At 44.8% G+C, this 23,091-nt stretch overlaps 1 protein-coding gene across 5 annotated transcripts in view; it reads left to right on the top strand.

The window, feature by feature from the left end:
• SPATA6 (spermatogenesis associated 6) overlaps positions 1-23,091 on the top strand; it is a 264,385-nt gene that overhangs the window by 142,380 nt on the left and 98,914 nt on the right. For all 5 annotated transcript variants that reach the window (XM_069642233.1, XM_069642235.1, XM_069642232.1 and 2 more), the window contains exon 7: positions 5,829-5,917. In XM_069642233.1, the coding sequence (XP_069498334.1) occupies positions 5,829-5,917 (89 nt within the window). The remainder of the gene's footprint in view (positions 1-5,828; positions 5,918-23,091) is intronic.

The raw sequence follows: 23,091 nt of genomic DNA on the forward strand, positions 1-23,091 counted from the left end.
CCATTGGCCAGCATGGTGAGAAGTGGAGAATGTGGCACATGCGCTTCCCAAGTACCGCGAGGGCCACGCCCCAGTAAAGCAGCAGCAGTCCTTCTTCCCTTTCCACTATTTCTTTTTGTCCAGCACTACCTCATTGGGTACTGTGACATAGTCACACACGCATCCACCAATAGCATCCAAGACATCAGCACCTAACGCTAACAGGTCTGTATAACACAGTTATTCATTAAGACTGCAAGTGTTGTGTCTTTCAAAAGCACGTCCAGTAGAAAGTTCAATAAAACTATGCAAGATTTCTGCATCCACATACATCCCTATGTCCATCCATCACCACAAAGTAGGGGTTGAATACATTTTCTGCAGTATGTTTACAACTCTGTTACAAGTGCCGCTGAGCATGGGATCTGCCACTGAATGTCCATTACGTACTTAAAAAACGTACTGTTTTGTTCTCCCATTTCCTACCATCAAGTGGCACTTTGATGGTATATGCTTTCAATGTTTTCATTTACCCATATCACCCATTGTAACATCCAAACAGGAATTCTCTTCTTTCCCTCCGACAATACTACAAATTTCTTTCTGCACTAACCCATCTCCTACATAAAATGTAAAATTATCGCACCAAAACCTGCAATTAATGCATCTTACCAACCTAAACCAAGTTCCCAGAAACTCACTGTCTCCACTGCTGTGGTTTTCTCTGTAGGCTGAACTATTGTAACAGCCTCTTTCTAAATCTGCCTGCTTCTTTACTCTCCGCCCTCTGCAAATCATCCAAAACAGGACTGCGCGACTTGTCCTTGGCCTCAAACCCAGGGATCGTATCTCTCCGGGACTGAACTGTCTGCACTGGCTCCCAGTGGCTGCGAGGATTAAGGTCAAAACCCCCAGCATTATCCGCAAGGCCTTCTGGGCCCTGGGACTTCAATACCTTCAACTCTCACTTTCTAAAAGTTTCCCTCCTCGAGCTCTTTGCTCATCCGCCTCCAACTCCCTCAGGGTCAGTCGCTTCTCCAAGCAACCAGTTGGTAGTAGATCTCCTTTTTTGGCTGGGGCCTCCCTCTGGAACAGCCTCCCTGCCGCCCTGAAACTTCAGGAGAACCATCTCCGGTTCCGGAAGCACCTCAAAACCTTTCTCTTTGCTTCTGCTTTTTCTCCTCCTCCCCCCTGCTGACTTCCTGGCTGAAAATGATTGTGTACTGGTTACCTGGCCACCTTCTAATCCCGGGCCCAGGCAAGTCGCACCCCTGCACTGCCTTTCTGGCAACCCTGCACATAGGGACATAGGGATATCTGGAAGTGGGCTCTCAGACACAACATGTTCCTATTGACACAACATGTATCAGGGGAACTCAATCTGCTAGCAGACGAACTCAGCAGAGACTTCCCTCTGCCCTCAGAGTATGAATGGCGGTTACACGAAGACATCATCTTCGACGTCTTCACACAATGGGGCTTTCCAGAAATAGACCTGTTCGCAACTCTGGAGAACTCACAATGCCTAGATTACGCCTCCAGATACCCACAGAACCGCTCCAAGGGGAACGGTCTCTGGATACCATTGTCAGGGAAATTTGTTTACGCTTTTCCCCCGACTCCTCTGCTGAACAAGATAGTGCACAAGATGCACCAGGAACCAATCACCATGATACTGATAGCCCCGATGTGGGCCTGCCAACCATGGTTTGCGCACCTGATGGAGATGTCCCTGTCCCAACCGGTGAAACTGCCCTGCCGTACAACATGCTGTCACAGGACAAGGGCAAGACACTACACCCATGCCCACAGAACATGAACTTAGCAGCCTGGCTCCTGAGGTCATAGAATTTGGCCATTTACAACTCCCACAGAGATGCATGGACATTCTCAGAGAAGCAAGAAAACCCAACACTCGCCACTGCTATTCTAGCAAGTGGAAGAGATTTGTCATCTGGTGTAGAGGTAAGAGCATCAACCCAGTCCACTGCGCTCCCACACAAATTGTCCTTTACCGGACCCATTTACTGGACTCAGGTCTAGTGTTCAATTCTATTAAAGTCCATCTAGCGGCACTTTCTGCATACACCACCTCTCAACTTAAGGTGTCATGGTGGAAAATCCCAGTTATCAAAGCCTTCATGGAGGGGGTAAAGAGAATATACCCTCCGATAGCAAACCCAGCTCCCGGCTGGGACCTTAATGTGGCACTTACCAGGCTCATGGGCTCACCCTTTGAACCCATGCACAAGGCAACTCTTAAGGACCTCACTTTTAAGACTGCTTTCCTAATAGCGATCACCTCCATTAGGAGAGTAAGTGAACTACAGGCTTTCTATTCTAGACCCCTTTGTAACAGTTCACAAAAATAAGGTGGTTCTACGCACACACCCAAGGTTTGCACCGAAATTCATATCGAAATTCCATGTCAACTAGTCAATAGAACTACCAACGTTCTTTCAAAACCCTTCCAATTTGGGAGAACAGAGCCTGCATACCCTCGATGTGTGCAGAGCTGTCATGTTTTATATGGAAAGTACTAGGCCACTGAGAAAGACTAATCAGTTCTGTGTCTCAGTGGCAGCAGGAAGAGAAGGAGATGCAGTCTCAAGGTCCACTATATCTAGATGGATTGCTCAATGCATCACTCTCTGTTACACTCTTGGTAAGAGAGAACTACCCTTCAATCCAAGAGCACACTCTACTCGAGGCACTGGGGCATCCATAGCATTCATTGCAAACGTTCCCCTTGAGTCCATTTGCAAAGCGGCAACCTGGAGTTCTGTACACACCTTTACAAAACACTACTGTCTAGATGCTCACTCTAGATCTGATTCCCAGGTGGGACGAGCAGTATTAAGACATCTTTTCTCTACTGTTCCTTCTCACAACTCACCTCCAACTTCGGGTACTGCTCGCTAGTCTATCCACAGCATGTGATTCTAAGCAGATTAACAAACATCAGAAGACAATGCATTACTTACCGTAAAAGCATTTCTGATGGTTGTATCTGCTTAGATTCACATGTGCCACCCTTCCTCCCCGCTCGGATGGAAGGAACATAGACATCTTTCTACATCGCTCTCTCTTTTCTGTACTCGTTCCCGTATAGAAGGGTCCCTTAGGGCATAGAAAATACAAACAGAGGGACCTCGACGCGTGAGGGGTTGTGGGTACATTGCACGTCACTATAGGGATAGTGTTACAGACACGCCTTGTCGACGTCCCCTTTTCGACTACGAAAAACAAAATGCAATACTCCGCAGTGACCACTGGATGTCGGACTATGCACAGCATGTGAATCTAAGCAGATACAACCATCAGAAATGCTTTTACGGTAAGTAATGCATTGTCATATTCGTATTGTAGCTCACTTCTGCTGCTCTATGAAGTCTAAAATGTGCTCCACAACCATTCTTTAAAGGTCACCACCCTCTGAGAGATGCAGAGTCAAAACTGCATTGCTGTGGTGGGTGTGGTCAAGCCCTTGGCTCTTGGGTGAATGGGCTACGGCCTACGGCCTTTGCTCATGCACCCAATAGTCTATCCTTGGCCACACCCACTGCAACGTAATGCAGCCATGCATGCCAACATGTGACCAAATACCACAGTCCACACACGTACCACAGCCTCCGGCACCCCTACCCACTTTCATTCACATACTATGGTGTTACTGCCAACTGACGCAAACCTATTTTCACAACAGTGGCCCTTCTTCCAGCACTCTATTCAGTGCACAATAGCGCAGTACAGTAGTAGGCACTCTGCGCAATGGACACTACCCAAGCCTATGGAATATGCAGTTCAACCCTATTCACTTCTATGCACACAGTATTTGAACATTGCCCCTACTTGACACACTGCAGGAGTGTTCACTCCATGAGCTCCAGGCATAGAGTAAACACTGTAGAATGTGCCAACAATCAACACACCATGGAACCAACAATGTATGCAATGCTGACAAACCACACACACAAGGCAACAATGTCAAACCTACTTGCAACCATGGCGCATAGTTGTCGGTGAAAGGCCTCCAGCCATGCATGGAATGGGCTATCGGCTTACCACGCACAACACAACATAGTACACGCTATGTTACAATGTTTAACTCCTGTGCAATTCACTCGCCTTCTGCAATTCACCTGACACCAATCACCATGGAAAGAGGTTGCTACACAAGCTATTGTGGCGTAACAAAGGCTGCACCACACAAGGTAGTCTCCTGTGGAGGTAACCGCGAATTGGCGCAATACGCATGGATACTGCAGGCACATCGTCTTCTTCCACCTAATGAGATATATCCCATCTCACTCCCCCACCCTTTCCATCCCTTCTTCCCACCACCACATGGTGTAAAATATGTTTGCTGTGCCCTTTCGATGCCTCACTGTCCTCCGATACACCATAGCAGCGTTCCCAAAAATGTTGACACACAGCACGCTTCCCTCCAGACAACCACCTGCGGCGTCCAATGTTCGCCGACATCACAGCATACTTCAAGCCAATCAGACTTTTGTCCGCAGAGCGAACAGAGAAATGTGTCCGTGGAGCGGAGCCAGATATCACTAATTGTTTTTAGATCTACACTTCAGTTCTTTGCAACTAAAGTACTGGTCGGATTTCCACCAAACAAACAAAAGCATGCTTTCGGAACGAAGCCCCCACTCCTGCCGCACATTTGGTTAAATTCCATCCAGCCGTTCGGCCTGTAGCCGTGCCCAAAGTTTTTACCCATTCAGTCTATGGAGAAAAAAAAAAAATTGGGACCCCCCCTATAACTTTGCCCCCCTCCACGAAACCTCACCCAGGGGCCCCCCCCCATATACTTTTTCCCCAGGGGGCCCCCCATATACTTTTTTGGAAAAGTTTTATCCGAATTTGTCCACGGCGAACAAAGTTAGAAACCGCCAAAAATGTGGTCTTCCTATGGGTTGAGCAACTTAAATATAACTACACCGCGGTATGTGAATGGCTCTCACCACACTCTTGCTCGCTATAAAAAGCGTTGTGGAGAACTGGCTGTAAGCTTGTTGATGACTGTTTGGGGCGGTGGAGGGACAGACGGGGGGGGTTTCTGAATTCTAAGCCAGTGTCTTTCTTTTGGGAAGATCTGTTTTAAGGCCTCGTCTTCAAGTGCAGAGTGCAATGTGTACCTGAATCACCTTTACTGTATGTGTATATATGTAAGGAAATAAAAGCACCGTGCAGCCACACGTGGGACCTAAATAAGAGAAGCTACCCTAACACCGAATCTGTCGCATTAAATGAGACCGTTCAAAAATATTGATCATTAAAATACTTAGTTTAGACATGAGTTATAATTCATGTAAATGAAATCCGTCTAGAACCAGCATGGGATGAAAAAGGGAGTAAAATGGTACTTAGAAAGCCTCCAATTACAGCTAACCAGTACAAATAATTAGATGTATAACAAGAGCGTATTGCCTTGAGAAATCATGGTGCTTTGAAATCTGGCGGCGATGTGGAAAATACAAATGTTCGGCTGTCACAGGAGTTTAATAGCACTTGCCCCTCTATGATGAGCCTCGGCGACTCAGGAGACCTCGGTCGATTCCTCTCATGTCCGACCCACAGGAATATTCCTCCCCTCGCTCTATTCCACAAAGTTTAATTAAAATGTGTTCATACATATCTGCCTCATTACGCAATTCCCTCTTCTAGGAAATCTAAGCCGAACTTGCAGAAACTCATCTTAATGCAGGCCCGTGTTAAGTTAAAGATGTATACCTTCCTATCATTTGCAGAGGATAGAAGCGTCTTGGGTCAAGCACAGGAAGAGTTAATGATCACACGTTTACAGATTAATAGCCGTCTATTTTCTCATTTAGGACAAGAGTGTTTTGCAAAAGGAAGACTTGAGCAGGAATACAGAATCTTCGCGATGGGAGTCCTGCTGCGATAGTAAGCTGCATGACAGGTATGCGCTGCACATCTATTCTTCAAAGTGACTGCTGCAGATGTCTTGTGTACTTGATATGCTGTGCACGTTAGTAACATTGTACAGTATAGTGGATGCATCTTTCGCTGCCTTTTAACCCATTTGCCAACCTCTGAGAGCACATTAATGCAAAAATGATCCCCATGGTATGCCAGGATCTTCGGTGGACAGCCCCTGTCATAGGAACAAGAACATTACACTCTGAAGATGTAGTTTATATAGACTGTCAATCTAAATTAACACCACAAGCACTCACGTCTATTAGGTATGTTCTACTTTCGCTACTTTTACGTAGTTGCACTGTGCAGTATATTTCATGATTTGGGCAAAATAAACGAGCATTTTGCTTACTCGGCGGGGAAAAGTGTGTGCTCGTTCTCCCAAATGTTGTTTCTATAAAGTCTGCATGTCCCAAATAAAATATGCATTGGAGGAAAGTACGGATTGTTGTGCCATACATGCGTGTTGGTTCCACAGTAAAGTCCTGTCTAGGTGGCATGTTATTTAGATGGATTCATGTCTGCTCCTCTGCATCCTAACAGCAGACGTTTTCAAACAAACATACAGAGGAATATGAGGCATTGGAAATATGTGAATGGATTGCCTTTTATACGGTGTTAGGCACCCGCGAGTCCTTGGTTAAAGTTCCAATCCAGCTCCGTTGGAACAGGCCTTTAAGGGCAGCATATAGTCTTGTCCACCATTTAGCAATGTGCACCAACATTTCCTGAATGTTCTGCAGATCAGTGAAAATGGGCAAGGTCATTTCGTGGGGGTGTTCAGAAAGTGTTCTTTCAATTAAACATCCCAAAGTGAGTTCTTTATTGTCTAGCACACCGAAGAGAGAGACTTGATGAAAGGTAACCATTTTAAATGCAGGTGGGATTTGACTCAGTTTTATGGATTTTGCCAGTTTGGTAAATGTGTTTCAATCTCTCTTTTCTAATATGTCGCCAATGCCCAAGGCCTTGGCTGCATTTGGTGCCTAGTATTTGGGATCCTCGCATGTCAGGTGTATCCATTTACCACCTCTTCCCATTATATATCTAATGCGCGTGCGTGCCTGTGTGTGTGTGTTTGTGTCCACTTCCACCATTATCTGGTTGGTGGAGCGTGATGTGGGAGAGACGACACATCACAAATACATTATGCTGAAACATTTCAATGTAATGAGTCTCTTACGAAAATGTGCTTTATTTTGCTATGCCACCACTTACTAAGACGTATGCTCTGGTATGCCGTTTGTGCAAGTGTACATGGCCGGGTGGTGCCATCCTGTTCCAAATGCATCTGCATGTGCCAAGGTAATGTCACATACGCCCAGCTGTATCTTCCTGTGCCCAACGCCATCTTAAGCAATTGTGGGGCCCTGGGCACGGACATCTTTGGGGCCCCCCCTCCACCAAACCAAAGGAATTAAGTGATCAAGAATATCTGCCCCGTAACTCCCCCCACCCCAGCCGCGATCACAACCCATAGGTTGATATGCTGCTTCACAGCTTAAAAATAAGCATGTTTACTCCCTTTAAGTCCCCTTACCCTCTTCATTCGTGTTCTAATCAGAATGGTAAACAAGTACCATTTGAAGGCCAACATTATCAGTCTACGAAGAGGTTACTTCTGTTCTAGCATAGATTCAGGAGACTTTTTATCAATAGCATCCAGAAAGGTATGCAGCCTGTAGTATTAATGCAGGACTGTATGTAAAAGGTACATGTAACCCAGAATAGACAGATCACTCACATTTGCTGTCTCACAGAACGCAAACGTGCTCAAGCATGGATAGAGGAGCTCAATTGGGAGGAAGGAGAAAGCTACGCATACCATAGCATTGATAGTGGATGCCGATTAGAAGCTACCAGGAAGGTGTCTGTATCCAGATAGACTGAGATAATAAGTGGGACATGGTTTTCAAATGGTGTTGCCATTAGAGATCAAAAGAATAAGTGCTTGTGGTGTGCAATATATCAATGTTCACTATTATAGTGGATGGAACACTATAGCCAGTGAAACCATGAGTGAGGCTGTCTTGAAGATCATACCATGAGAAGGAAATCACTCTGAAGGGCTGAATATTTTTGAAAGGATTAGGGACTGGCAATTGGGGTGAATCTGGGATATGTGCCAACTCTGTAATTTCTGCATTTGAACACTTTCATTACCAGTTGTTGCCATGAACTAAAATAATCTAATTTTATAAAACTGACTTGGAAAGTACACCAATCACATTACCAAACATGACCATTTTAAAAAACAAAATAGTATAGAAGGGTGTAACACAGAATGATTCTAGCTTCATTCTCTCCATCATCAAGATAAATATATAAGTACCAGCATACCAGTCGGTGTGATTGAACAGATTTAATCTGGATTTGTCTTTTGTATTAAAAAGCTTTACATACTTCCAAAACACTGGCTTGTAAATTTGCCAAAACACTGGCTTGTAAATTTGCCATTCATAAACGTGCAGAAAAACCTTTGACTTTTACAAAAATGCAAAGTGTTTTTTGTGTCAAATGAGCAGACTTTAAAATATGCCTGCCCGAGTCCTGCTCCATCTGGTCTGCTCCCTTCGGTCTACCACCCCTTCCACTCAAATGGCCTACATTAGAAGAAAGATCAAGTAATGGGCTAAATGATGCCACTAGCATGCGAGAGGGCAACTTTCACAGAAGACAGTACAGTAATGTATGAGATATTAGATGATTTAACCAGGATCACATATTGTCTGCTGGCAAATCAGAATAAAAGCATGAATGCTTTGGTTCCAAATTTGGATACTTACTCATCTCTTGGACTAACAGTTTATGCTCATCGTTGGAGGTGATTGCCTAGGTTTTACAACACCCCATCTGAACAAACCAATTTCTAGACCTTTACCATAAGTATGACATGTTCGTTTTATTGCAACCCCTATCTGGTTCAGGTACATTGCTGATAATAGCACCTGTTGTGCTGCAAGACTGTTAGGCAGAATCCTGTGCAGTGCCCTTAGGGACCACTACACACAATTAAGACTACAGGTGGTGATACAAGTTTTACCTTTGGTACAACCCTGTACTACTATGTCATAGTGGTAGCAGTGGCAGAGCAGCCAGGCTTATCTCAAGAGTATATGAGCAGTAGCAGATATTACACAAAGGTACCTCAATTACTGTGACTCAAGCAAACACTGACTCAAGGTTTCAGGTAGAAAAATATAAGAACATTTATTTTTAAACCATTCGTTATAAACACAACACTTCTATTAAACTTCAATAAAAACCACACGTTAAATATACTACAACTAACCAATTCACTTTGTACAGTAAGTCTCAAGGTAAGTACCCTGTGTTGGAATGAACCGGTGTTGGGCGCAAAACACGTTACTGTGGATATGAATGCGATCACTTTTTGACAGTTTGGTCTACTAAACAAACGCGTATCTGTGACATGAAATGCTACCGGGGCAAAAACACACTTAGCACCTGAGATACCCAGAGGGAGTTGGAGGCAAAAATAACAGGCAATATTTTGGTTAGGCAGGCAGAATCAAGAAACACTCAGAGACAGGAGTTCAAAAGTCAAAGGGCCAGAGCCAGGGTCGAAAGACACCGGAACAAGTTGCCGAAGATCACACGGTCTAACAGTTCACGATTCAACGGAGCCAAAAGTACTTCGATATTGTCAATGTTCGGAAGCAAAAGTTATAAGAAGGAGGGAAGACAAGGTCAAGCCTTGGAAATGAAGAAAAGGGGATTCACCCAGTTTCATCAACAGAACACAGTATCTTGTTACAATGGTGCAGCTGGTGCCCTGGCAGTTGTTCCTGTTGGTTTCCCGCAGACCCACGATTCCTGTAACTTCATCGAGAAGGAGGACGTCTGAAGAGGGTCTGCACCACACAGGGATGAGGCCGGCAGCAGCAACACGGAATAAAAGGTGCGCTCCTTAAAAACAGGGGAGGCTCTTCAGGTGGCTATCCGGACCACTACAGCAGTGTGCAGCGATTTCGACCACGGAAGAGGATCCTCTGGCTGTAGAAGATGAGCTGGTTATCCCCACCAAGCTCAAGGGAAGAAGACTCCGGACTGGATCTTCTCTGAGTCGTTGAAGGTCAGATAGCTCAGGACTGCAACAGGGCTTCACTGGGACGGGGTAGTTGCAGCAGCTGTCGTTCTCTCTGCTTCTCTTCGGTTCCTTGTAGTTCCAGTGGCGACTCTCTGACTTCTAGACCAAGAGACCTGCCTTTTATGCGAAAAAACCCCATTCACGCAGCCTGGCTGTCAATCACCCAGCAGGGGGGTTGTCCAGCCCGGACAACTACCCTGGCCAATCATGACAAAGTGCGACTTGGGTTTCCTAGGATACCCTGTGCAGGGGGTGACTACACCCCTCCCTCACATTCAGCCCACCTAGACACCCAGGCGCCTTGAGGAGGGCTTCTGGGCAGAAGCCTGCCAAAAGACAGTGAACAAAGAAGGCGAACCTAGTTTGCCGCACAAAGTAAAACTCAAGAAGGACTTTAACAAAAAGAAATGGCAAATAAACCCAACCATAGCCAAAAGAAAGACGATTTGGTCAAGCGGGTTTATGTTTGAGGCTAATAAAATAGCCAAGAACAGTACCACGTTTATCTAATAAAATCGCGGTAGAAAAGTTAGGGTAGATACCACTGCCACCAGCCAAGTCTAAATGTTAAAAGAGCGAAACAAGCTCTAGGAGGTACAGATAAAAAGCGATACGAGTTAACCCTTTCCAGCACTCCATGGAAGATGGGGTATACTGGATCTGTGGTAGATTGACTAAGTAAAGTTAATAGTAACTTTACCCTTTTCTGGGGGACAGTAGTCGCCTCAGAAATGGAATCGAGGGAAGTCTCAAAGACAACCCTGTGCCAAGGCACGGAAGGTGCTGTGTGACGCACACAAAGAAGGGGGCTACTGAAGTTGTGTACTTCAGAGTCCACAATCACAAAAGCAGATGGAAACATATAGCAAAACACAGGTAAGAGTGGGGGAAAAGCTCTCACTCTTACCAGGTGGAAAAAATAAACTCCAGAAGTCCAGCAAAGCTGCTGGGGTACTCACTAGGTGAGGGAAATTAGCCATAAAGGAGAATTCTCCCTAACAAAGACCAAGTACATATGCAGGCAGTTTTATAAACTTCAGGCATAGGAAAGGCTCAGCCAGCCTTACAGGAATGTGCTTTTCTAATCTTGCATAGGAACACATATCTCTGCAATGTGTGCTTAACACACTGAGCTAACTTCTGAACCATTGTGGCACTCAATTTACCAATATGCATTTCAAATTTGGCTATTGCATATGATCAACATAATTCCCACAGGAAGAAAAGAATGCTACAGGAGTTGTGCCGCAAGGAACACACAAACTATACATACCACAGTGAACACAAAGCATTACATGATTAATTGATCGAGGCAGAATGTACTTGCCAAAACAGACAGGCAATAGGTTTAGAGCCTCAGCACCATCCCATAAAATATCCTGACATGTTGTGGAAACAGAGAAATTGATATGAGGCCGGGAAGCCCAAAAGGAAACGCACCAACACAGGTTACAAAGGACATACAAAGCGCTTTATTTCAAAGTTACAAAGTTACCAAAGTCAATTGACATGCGAATAGCTATTCGGCCCTCTGACTAACACGCGAACCTTCAACGTTAGGTTCGCACTGAAAGTGGGAGAGACCGATCATCGGGATGCTCGGGCTTTTATACATTTTGTACTGCATTGGCCAGCCCTCTTGTAAGTTAACCATTCTTGGAACAACGGCTAGGGTTCGTAGCCAGGTCGAACATGCAATTTCCATATATTAGATCAGTTCCGCTGATACAGTTACATATTTACACCTAGGTTAAACAGAGGACAGGGTCTTAGTTCATGACCCTAACAGGTAGCCTGCGGACATATTATTCATTCACGTGTGCGGAGGTCACCATAGCCGAAGTCTTACTCGAAATGTCATACGGCCTCCATTTTGTGATTCGAGGTGACTTTCACACGGCAAGAGTACCTAAAATGGCGGCTAAATCCAAGATGGCAGCTTTCACGATACATTAAGGTCAAGACCTTGCCGCGGAACCTATGTACATAATATTCTTTAGACAGCTTGGCGTAGGCCAACATACATTTAAACAATGCGATTGGGGTCACAATATTATCTCGATTTCCACAGACCCTCCTTTTGGCCTATGCCAAGTGCTAAAACATTATTTCCTAATACTCTTAAAAATACTTGAAGGCATTATCATTCATAGGTTCTGCATCATTGTCTGAAATGTCAATAGCCATAAAGTTGTTCATAAGAACTTCTTGCAACATGAATTCTTTAGATGCTGTCTTCGGGGTATATATTCTACGCCCTATTGCGCTCATAACTTGGGCACAACATCCCCCTATCATTCCGCATATACTCGGGAGGCATTGAAAACAGCAGCAAAGAAATAACAGAGTCCCTAAAATACCTAAAATAACAGAAAGCACCTTCCACCCCCAAGATCGTAGAGAATCCCAAAACCAAGTACTAAGGCTCCAGTCTCCTACAGGGATATGGACTTCAGAACTAAGAGTGTGTAAATTCTGAATTGCTTTAAATATTGTTGATGAAGAATCTGGTACGAAAACACAGCAAGCGGACCCCACTAATTTACATACTCCACCTCGTTCAGCTAAAATGACATCTAATGCCATTCGATTTTGAAGTGCTACCAATCTTATCGCCTTTTGCTCTAAGGTCATATTGTAAAGTATGTCCGTGGTCCGGTTGATCGTTTTCTCCAATACCCTCGCTAATCCCCTTATGTTTTCTGAATTTGCTATTTGTCCCCAGAAGGGGACTACTGATTTGGCTATATCCCCGAATACTTGTCCAGGGGTATCTCCATTATTATCCCGTCGCGGGCGAGCCTTAGATACCTCTAAGGTACTGGCTATAAACACACCTGGTAACAATATCCCTAAATAACAAGTCCCCTGCCAATCCTTGGGCAACCAGGGAAAAGCTAAACTACCACAAACAAAATAAACGGGTACCCCTACATACAAAGGCCTATTTTCCCCAGTCAAATTTACAATCTTTACACAAGGCTCGAAATCTCCCATTGGCCTAGTGCCATTTCTTTGTACACAGAAAGGGACAGAATCAGGACTGTGATTTACAGAATAAGAAGGAGGCATGGCATCCTTATTGCCTATCGGAGCCATCTTAAAAGAAACTAGATTTTGAAAAGGAAAAGAAAGTTTATCAGACGGCCTAATAGAAGCGATATTAGGTCTACTCCTATTTGCGAAAAGCGAGCATCCCAGGGGAGTCAATTCACGTTTTTCAAATTCATTCAAATTAGTGCCATCGAAGTTCCCTGAGATGCTATCATTCCACCGGCCAAAGAAGAGTGCTCTAAGAGAGGCATAGCAGGAAGTCGTTAGAGGTAGGGGATGTATATACCATCCCAGTCCCTTGTTCCCATGTTGTGGTAAGTGAGTGCAAATCCAACAATTACTCCTATTAAGAATAGCATGCGTAGCATTCATTACTATCATCAAAGTGTTATTATGATATTTCTGTCTATGCCGAGAGTCCCTAGGGGACAGAGTGTGAAGGTGTACAGAGGGAGTCAAAACAGTTGGTACAATTTTGGTCGGTAACAGAGGCTTCAAAGGATAAATTTCTTCAAAGTACCAAAGTCCCACGGCAGCAGTTGCAAAACTAACAATAATCAAAACAAGAACACAACAGTACGTTTTCAGGGCCCAGGCACATTGTCCATTGTTCGATTCGGTCACCCCCTTATCTAATAGTTCGATACGAGGAGCAGCGGTGAAGGCGGCAGGCATCATGGTTATCCCGATCGTCGGCCCCAATGTTCGTTGCTGGCGGCACTTCGGCCGCGCGACTTCTTAGTCCTTCCCAACCCTAGCCAACAGAACCCTCGTTTTCCTTTGTTCCAAAAAAAGGAAAGACAATAGTATTTCGATCACTCCTTCTTCCTTTCAGATGTACTATACTCGTGCAGCGCGTGGTCGAAGGTTGTACCTGATGGTACCCAAGTTTGCTGAATCCAAAAGCAAAGTATCGTCGCTCCCTGAGGGGAGCGTCACGTCGGTGGCGACGGAAGTCGCAGGACTTGGAACAAGAGTTTCCGGAAGTGGTCGATCAAGAGAGTGTGGAGACGAGATGGACGGCTCCCCGAGCTCCTCGGGCTCAGAGAACTTCTCCGACGCACTCACAGCGCTGCCTGCTACTCCGAGATCAGAGATCGTAGCATTCTTCTGTAACGTGTGGCGTCGGGTGAGGGATCTTCTTCACATGCGTTGCATGTACCCAGTTCTTCTTTCCTGCCACCCGCACTGCCGTCCTGGTGACCAATAAAACCTGGTAGGGTCCCCGCCAGCGAGGCGCGAGACAGGAAGACCTTTCGTAGGCCTTTACCAGGATCCAGCTGCCGGGCAATATATCGTGTCCTGGGCCCGTAAACCGTACAGGTAAGGCGGCATTCACCTGGTGGTAAATGAAATACAGGTTTTTAGTCAATTGATTACAATAGTCTACGAGCAATACATTCTCCACATCCCTCAGGGCTTTAGGTTTAGGGAGACCCCAAATATTAGCAGGCCTTCCCATTACTACCTCGAATGGAGAAAGCCCAGTTCTAGTCTGGGGTGTGGTGCGCATAGCTAACAATACAATGGGTAAAGCATCTGGCCATTTTAATTTAGTGTCGGCACATGTTTTTGCAAGTTTGTTTTTCAAAATACCATTGTGTCTTTCTACCGACCCCGCACTTTGAGGGTGCCTAGCTGAATGAAAACGTTTCTCAATCCCTAAGGCAACACATATTTGCAATATTACAGCTGCGATGAAATGTGGGCCATTATCCGACCAGATTATCCTCGGGAGCCCAAATCGAGGAAAATATTCTTTCACCAAGATCTTTGCGGTAGTCATGGCGGTAGCATCTTTGACAGGGAAAGCCTCGAACCATTTGCTAAAAGCACAAATGATAACAAGAACATATTTCAAGTTATTACAACGTTCCATTTCAATGAAATCAAGGTGAATGGTTTCAAAGGGGACAGAGGGGGGCCCGAAACTTCCCCTTGGAGTCACTGTCCCTTTAGCCACATTGTGTTGCAGGCAAATCATGCAGTTTTCAACGTATCTTTTTGCAGTTTCCAAAATTTTGTCATTCACCCAAACCTGCTGTAATATCTTCGCAATTTGCTGGGCACACACATGTGTTGGACCGTGTGCCATTGTGACCATTGCTAATACATAAGAATCAGGAAGCAACCATTTCCCGTCAGATGCGTCCACCCAACACCCTTCGTCATCCAATTTCCCCATGCCTTCAGCCCATTTCCTAGATTCTTCAACAGAGGCATCAGTCTGAATATCCCGCACAGACCCAATGCCTTCATCTATTATACAACCATCTCTCACTTCCCTCGAGGTATACATATCTGTGCTAAGGTCTGTGGCTTTTTGTCTAGCTATCGAATCTGCAAAAGCATTTCCCTTGCCCACATCGTCTATGACCTTCCGATGTGCTGCACATTTCATGATCGCTAGTTGTTCAGGGAGTGAGAGTGCTGAGAGTAGTTGTACTATTAAGGGGCCATGCTGAATCTTGGTCCCATGTGAGGTCAGAAACCCTCTTTCCGACCACAGTTTTCCGAAGTTGTGAGCCACCCCAAAGGCGTACTGACTATCCGTATAAATGTTAACTCTATGCCCTTGGGAGAGCTCACAAGCACGGGTCAACGCTATAATCTCTGCGGCCTGCGCGGAGTTATGCGGAATCCTTTTAGTTTCTACAATCTTATTCAAAGTAGTAACTGCATAAGCAGCTGTAGATGTGCCATTCGGAAGTTTAAAACAGGAGCCATCACAAAACAGCTCCCCTTCCGCATTCTCCAAAGGAGTATCTGAAAGGTCTATTCTGCCCTTTGTTTCTTGTTCGGTGGCGTACAGGCAGTCATGTGATCCATCATCACCGCAAGCAGAAGTTTGCGGGAGAGGCAAAAGTTCAGCCGGATTGAGAACACAACACCTTTTAATTTGGATATGAGAAGCAAATAGAACTAATTCATACCTGGTCAACCGGGCAGAAGTAAGGTGTTGTGTTTGAGTTTTATTCAATAGAATATCAACAGAGTGAGGTACCATCAGAATCAAATCGTGGCCTAGGACCATCCCCTCACTCTGTTTTACAGACGCAGCAGCAACAGCGCGCAGACATCGCGGCAAAGCGCATGCAACAGGATCGAGGGCGGAGGAATAATAGCCGCACGGCCTATTCTTCCCTCCATGTTCCTGCGTTAACACAGACAAAGCACATCCATTACATTCATGCACAAACAACACAAAGGCCTTATCGTAATTTGGTGTACCCAGAACCGGTGCTGAACACAGCGCGGCTTTGAGAAGCTCAAATGATCGTTGATGTTCCGATTCCCATGGCAGTGGCAGAGAAATGCCCTTCTTCGTCAAAGCCAACATCGGTTTTACCACTAGGGCAAAGTTCGGGATCCACAGTCTACAGTAGGACGCCATCCCTATCAGGGCTCTGACTTCCTTCTGTGTTTTTGGGACAGACATGCCAGAAATGTGTTTTATTCGTTCAGGTGTCAATCTTCTCCCCTCCTTTGACAGGAGGTAGCCTAAATAGGCAACCTCCTGGCAACAATATTGAAATTTCTTAAGTGAAGCTTTGTGACCATGTTCAGCTAAATGAACAAGCAACAATATAGTGCCTTCTTTACAAGCTTTCTCAGAGTCTGCAGCTAGGAGCAAATCGTCTACATATTGGAGCAGCGTGCAAGTAGGTGGCAGTTCAAGGGTGTCAAGCTGCTCTTTTAAGGCTCTACTATAGATACTAGGACTTTCAGTATACCCTTGAGGTGCCCTTGTGAATGTAAATGAGCGTCCCCCCAAGGTGAACGCGAACAAATACCTGCTCTCCTTGTGTATCGGAATACTAAAGAAGGCGTTTTTCAAATCTACGACACTAAAGTGCGTAGCCGTAGCAGGGATCATTGTTAAGATTGTTGTTACATCAGGCACGATTGGAAATTGTGGGGCCACTACCCGGTTAATAGCACGAAGATCTATTATAAACCGGTACGGAATTGCATTGTCGCCTTTCTTATATACCGGCAAGATCGGACTATTACTTAAGCTACCTGTAATCTCTTCGATCACTCCACGATGTACAAAATCGGAGACAATGCATTTCAGAGCGCGCTCGCCCTCAACTGAAATTTTATATTGCGGAATGCGCGGTAGCTTAACCCCATGTTTCAATACTATCTTAACAGGGTCAATGTGCAATATCCCGACATCATTGTCGTCTATTGCCCACAAACATTCTGGGACAATGTCAAATTCGGGAGGTAGAGGTCGGGTCAAGTATTGGGAGTTAAAGGGTTGCTGTGGTGAAACTGTTAATCTTATTCCGTCAGAGGAACAATGAATCACTGCGTTCAATTTCTTCAACAAATTCAACCCCAGCAAATTTTCTCCACAGTTTGAAGTAAGAAGAAAAGGGCACTGGTCTGTAAAAGGGCCCAAAGAAACTGGTACCGGTGCAGAAACCGGACAAACAGTTGGTATACCAGAGAACCCTATAGAAACATTCGTTTGCCCTGACAGGGGGATGTTTGGAACCCGGGAATGGTCGATGGAGCACTTCTGTGCTCCAGTGTCGATCAAGAACTGATGTTTCCTATTCCCCACCAATAATTCAACATAGGGGCCCTTCTGAATAACGGGAATAGGTAAAGGTTCCAAACGCTGCTTCGGGCAATCCTAATAAGGCAGAACTTCATCAAAGGGAAGTTCCTCAGAAAGATAGGCGGCGGAAGGGTGATCAAATATATTTCTCGAGTCCATACTCGGAGTCTGATTTTCCCGTGAAAAAGGTTGCTGTGGATCTTGTAAAAGCTGACCCCTATCAGGGCCCCCTGCTCCAGGGCGGCCCCGTGGTCGCCTACCCATACCTCCGAATGTGCCTCCTGACCTCTGACGGAGGGCAGGGCACTGTGCTCGCCAGTGACCTTCCTGGCGGCAATAAGCACACTGATTAATATTTATAGAATTTAGAGGAGTATTTCCTCTTGGAATGTACTGACCTCTAGTTTGTGTCGTACCTCCTCTGGGGTGCCTGACAATTTGCTGCAACAATACCTTAGTCTTTAGGTCACCCCTTCTTTTTTCGATTTTCTCTTTTTCGTTATTAACCCGATTCTCATAATACTGAGCCATATGCAAAACCTCTGACTGAGATTTTGCCTGCCAAGCGCTCTCTGAGGACATAATATGTGACTGGATGTCGGGCAACAATCCACGCACAAATTTGTCCACAAACAACCTCTTCCCCGACTCTGTACCTAAATCCTGTCCACTGAAGTCGGAGAACACCTGTTCGAATCTATTAAAGAATTCAGTAGTACCTTCAGTTTTCCCTTGGACGCAGGCCGTAAACTTGTCCCAAATAATCCTTTTTTCTGGGATTATAGTTTTTAATTTGGCAACTATTCTATCGGGTAAAGTGAGTATTACCTGGGGTGGTTTCTCACCAGCTGGTCGTTCCCCATCTATTCTAGTCAAATTTACCCATGTATCCCCTAACCCCGGCACATCATCTATTGTTCGTACCTGTTTCCATACATCAACAGGTAAAAGCACTGGAAACAATAAATCCATGTCACTTAAGGTGAACACAGAAGACTGCAAAACGGATTATATTTCTTTGTAAAACCCTGTCGGGTTCTTCCTGATGTCAGGGACTGATTGTCTAATCGTGTTCACTTCCTGTCGAGAGAACGGGACGTGAACAAACTGTGATACGTAATGTGCAGGGATATCCACCGCGGGAGTACCAGCCGCCGCGTTGGCGGGGATTTCTACTTTTGGGACAAGGGTCGGAGGGACCTCTCTCATAGGCAACTGAGATATAGGGACCTCCGACCGCTTACTAAGTAATAAGGCCAAATCGAGCGCTAAAGCAGCTGTAGAAGTGTCGGGCGAAAAAGCTCTTTTACAAATACCTAATAACTCTGTGGGGCAACCAACCTTTTTCCTTATACATTCCTCCTGTAAATGCTGTACCATCACTTGGATCACCTTCCTTTGCATCTCTACCGTGTATTGACTATATGTGTCATATACCTCATCTGGCGGTATCGATAAATCCGAGATCCACCGAATCGCATCTCTGGTACAAATCCGTACTTCCTCAGGTGCTGATCTTCGGCACGAAAGGAACCGTTTCTGCACATATATCCTATCGTCCTCATCATCCTCGTTTTGTAACCTTTCAAAATCCCTTCTAAACTCAAACAACTTATCGACATGCCCATATACTTTCTGCTCTGTATCCCTCGAGAGTGCCAAGGCATTCAGATCTCTCACCCCTTGTGGGAGATCCGAAGTCTGCAATCTACCCCACATTACACATAAATGAATCCCCAGTCCTTCAATAAAAACGTTTTTCTCGGGAAAATCGTGCAAATTAGATAATGTTGAAAATACATCAGTTTGATCACCTTTTTCCATGCAATGTTTAGCCCAAGCAAATAGTTCCTGTTTCCTGCCTGCAGGAACAGTACTACGAGTCACTATTCTCGACCCTGCACCGGGATCTGATTTAATGAACACAGGACTCCCCGGAATCGAAAGTGTAGGTGAACCTAACATGGGTGCAGGGGAAAGAGGTAATGTAACAGACGAAATAGACGGAGGAGCGACAACTAAAGAACTAGGGGTAGTAGGCTGTGTAGGAGGGGTAGGAATAGCGATAGGAGCAATAGCAGGAATGGGAAGAGCGCCCACAACGGGAGCATACGGAGGTGGCGCTGAAGAATCAGGCCTCCGTTCGTTTAATATTTTCTCAATAAACTCCTCTGAAACATGGAAATCTTTAGAGGGGTAAATTTTCTGGACTCCAAGCGAAAAAGCTCTGTCCATTTTCTGGGTTTCATCTAATCGTTTTTCCTTGTCATATAACAATGCCTTTTCGGCATTCGTTTTATGACGTCGTGCATGTTTATCCCTACTTTTAAGCTGCTGTAATGCTTCCTTTTTCCAGTTTTGTAACACATCAAAGGCTGCTGGCCTAGCCTTTTTCTTAAGCAAGATCGACTCTAAGTATTCGATACGGGGGTTCTCAAAACTACCATTGATTGGCCACTGAAATTCGGAGGCATTTCTGGTCTGTCTGTGCCAAATGTCATTAAATACAATACTACCAATGCCATACTTACAGTACATAGTACACGCCGGCGACCCCTCCTGTGGTGCCGGACGGCTAAATTCCAAAGATTGTCGATCGCTGCGGAATAGAGCCCTAAAACAGCTAGACAATTTCCCAGGCATTTCTCAAAGAATTGGTGTTACCTGGTCCAATAATTGTGTCTGCAGATACAATACGCCAAATTCAAATTGTCAGGGTTAAATTAAGAGCCGGGTCACGACTACACCTGACCAAACCTAAGGAGGACCGTACGGTTTACAAAGGACTTCAACTGACAAATTTTACCTGCGTTCGGTGGTTTCGGCAAATCTGCCCGCCTCGGAATTGGACCCTCGTCAAGATGCCGTGTCAGACCGCACGACTATCGCCCAAGGACCGGATCGTGCAGCGCTGCCGAGGTATCGCGTCTCGATCGGTCGGGCCCGCAGAATCACACCGTCCGATCCCAATTCGATAGTCTGCGTCAACCTTCAATGATCCGGCATCAATCTTGAGGGTCCCTATTCGGGCGCCAACTGTGGAAACAGAGAAATTGATATGAGGCCGGGAAGCCCAAAAGGAAACACACCAACACAGGTTACAAAGGACATGCAAAGCGCTTTATTTCAAAGTTACAAAGTTACCAAAGTCAATTGACATGCGAATAGCTATTCGGCCCTCTGACTAACACGCGAACCTTCAACGTTAGGTTCGCACTGAAAGTGGGAGAGACCGATCATCGGGATGCTCTGGCTTTTATACATTTTGTACTGCATTGGCCAGCCCTCTTGTAAGTTAACCATTCTTGGAACAACGGCTAGGGTTCGTAGCCAGGTCGAACATGCAATTTCCATATATTAGATCAGTTCCGCTGATACAGTTACATATTTACACCTAGGTTAAACAGAGGACAGGGTCTTAGTTCATGACCCTAACAGGTAGCCTGCGGACATATTATTCATTCACGTGTGCGGAGGTCACCATAGCCGAAGTCTTACTCGAAATGTCATACGGCCTCCATTTTGTGATTCGAGGTGACTTTCACACGGCAAGAGTACCTAAAATGGCGGCTAAATCCAAGATGGCAGCTTTCACGATACATTAAGGTCAAGACCTTGCCGCGGAACCTATGTACATAATATTCTTTAGACAGCTTGGCGTAGGCCAACATACATGCTATTGGGGGGCGGGGGGGTGTTAGCCTAAACAATAATTCCCCAACTGGATGCGAAGACTCGTACAGGAATTAAAGAAAGCAGGCACACATTTTGCACACTGTTTACTGAAGTGTCACCAAAGCCAAATGGCATATTATCCGTTTTTTATTAATCATGAAACTTATTTAGAATGCTCCATGTCTTCGCAATCATACATTTGCACCGGTAGCAGATCCTTTTCGAACTGGGATTTGCCCAGAGTTTAAGAAGGCAGGGTATTTGCCACTTATGGAGGGCAAAAATTGCAAATTTATCAAAGCCTGACGTCTTATTGCACAACTTGCATTAGCACGCCAGATGTGATATGTAAGCTTTATTCATGGGGCAACAATGAATGCAGGGAGTACACCCCGCCCTGCCAATCAACAACGCCACCCCAATTGAGCAATGACATAGATTCTTTACTAACTCTGCCTTTGATTCACATAACACTGCAGTACTCCCTCAGCCTTTTGGCATTAGGCAAGCCAAGAACGAGGCTGTGTGCAGAAAGAATAGACTTTATTTTCTTTTAATTAATGGACAATATTCAGATTTACACAAGAGGCACACCACCGCACTCTGTGGCACAACGCGTATCCTTCCTGACAATGCTATAACTCCCAACAAGTTGAAAACACCAGTTTGTTACTCAAATGATACATCACAGAATCGTTAAAACACAATAACATGTACAGTTTTCATTTCTTGTTGTCCCCCCTGGTTGCATGTCAAGATTAACTTGGGTTTAGAGAATACTTGGGATAAACGGGTCACTCACAAGAATACCCCGAAGGTAAAGATAATCAAGACAGCACATGACATGACAATTGTGATTTGCCATGTAATTAGTACATAGTCTAGTTAAATAAAAGGTAGCACTTTTCTAGTGGGCAAAAGAGTCGACATCCTGCACACTTTCTATCTCTAACAACATTCTAGCATGATTGACATTTAATAAAACTCTCTTTAGAACATATAATGACCATCGTTCCTTTGCCGCTAGATAGTGAGAATGTTCCCCTTCAATTTTGAGTTCCTTGTTCCTTCTAAATCTAGAGTGTGCTTTTAAACCAGCTATGTTTGTTAGGACTGTTTTCCTAAAGTCAAAAGGCTTCATAAAACCTTACCTAGGGCAGTACAAACCACACTCAGTATAAGGCTGTACCACCTCAGAACATTTGGTAGCGTAGACTGAGCAGCCAGGCTTATTTTAGGAGGGAGGGCTCTAGGGCAGTACAAAACATGGTAACATACAGATGGTTCAAAGAAACACTGATACACTAAGTATTGTAAAAATAATGGTTTATTTTAAAACAGTAGCCCAAGATAAATCTTGAGGAACTAAGTACTATTCACATATGTTATGAACACATTTATACAAACCAACTCAATACCTTTGGTATACAAACCCAAGTATAAACCTATTACGAATAGCAATAAGCAGTTCAAGGTTAGTCAAACCTAAAGTTATACATTCAGAAAGGCAATATGCTATTCTTGGGGAGCAAGACCAAGTTAGTTACTTTTAGATTGCAATATGTAATTCAAAGTAATTTGACCCTATTGGTCAGAACAGTGTTATCCACTTTCAGAATCACCTAGTTATGATACCATTGGATACAAGTATATCTTGTTACATATGTAACTTTCTTCTGTTATGAATGAATATAGTTAAACCACCAGTAATATTTTTAAGAACACAATTCAGAGCTAGTAA

Source organism: Ambystoma mexicanum, chromosome 1q, assembly GCF_040938575.1.
Source record: "Ambystoma mexicanum isolate Mex_15411 chromosome 1q, UKY_AmexF1_1, whole genome shotgun sequence".
Classification (NCBI taxonomy): domain Eukaryota; kingdom Metazoa; phylum Chordata; class Amphibia; order Caudata; family Ambystomatidae; genus Ambystoma; species Ambystoma mexicanum.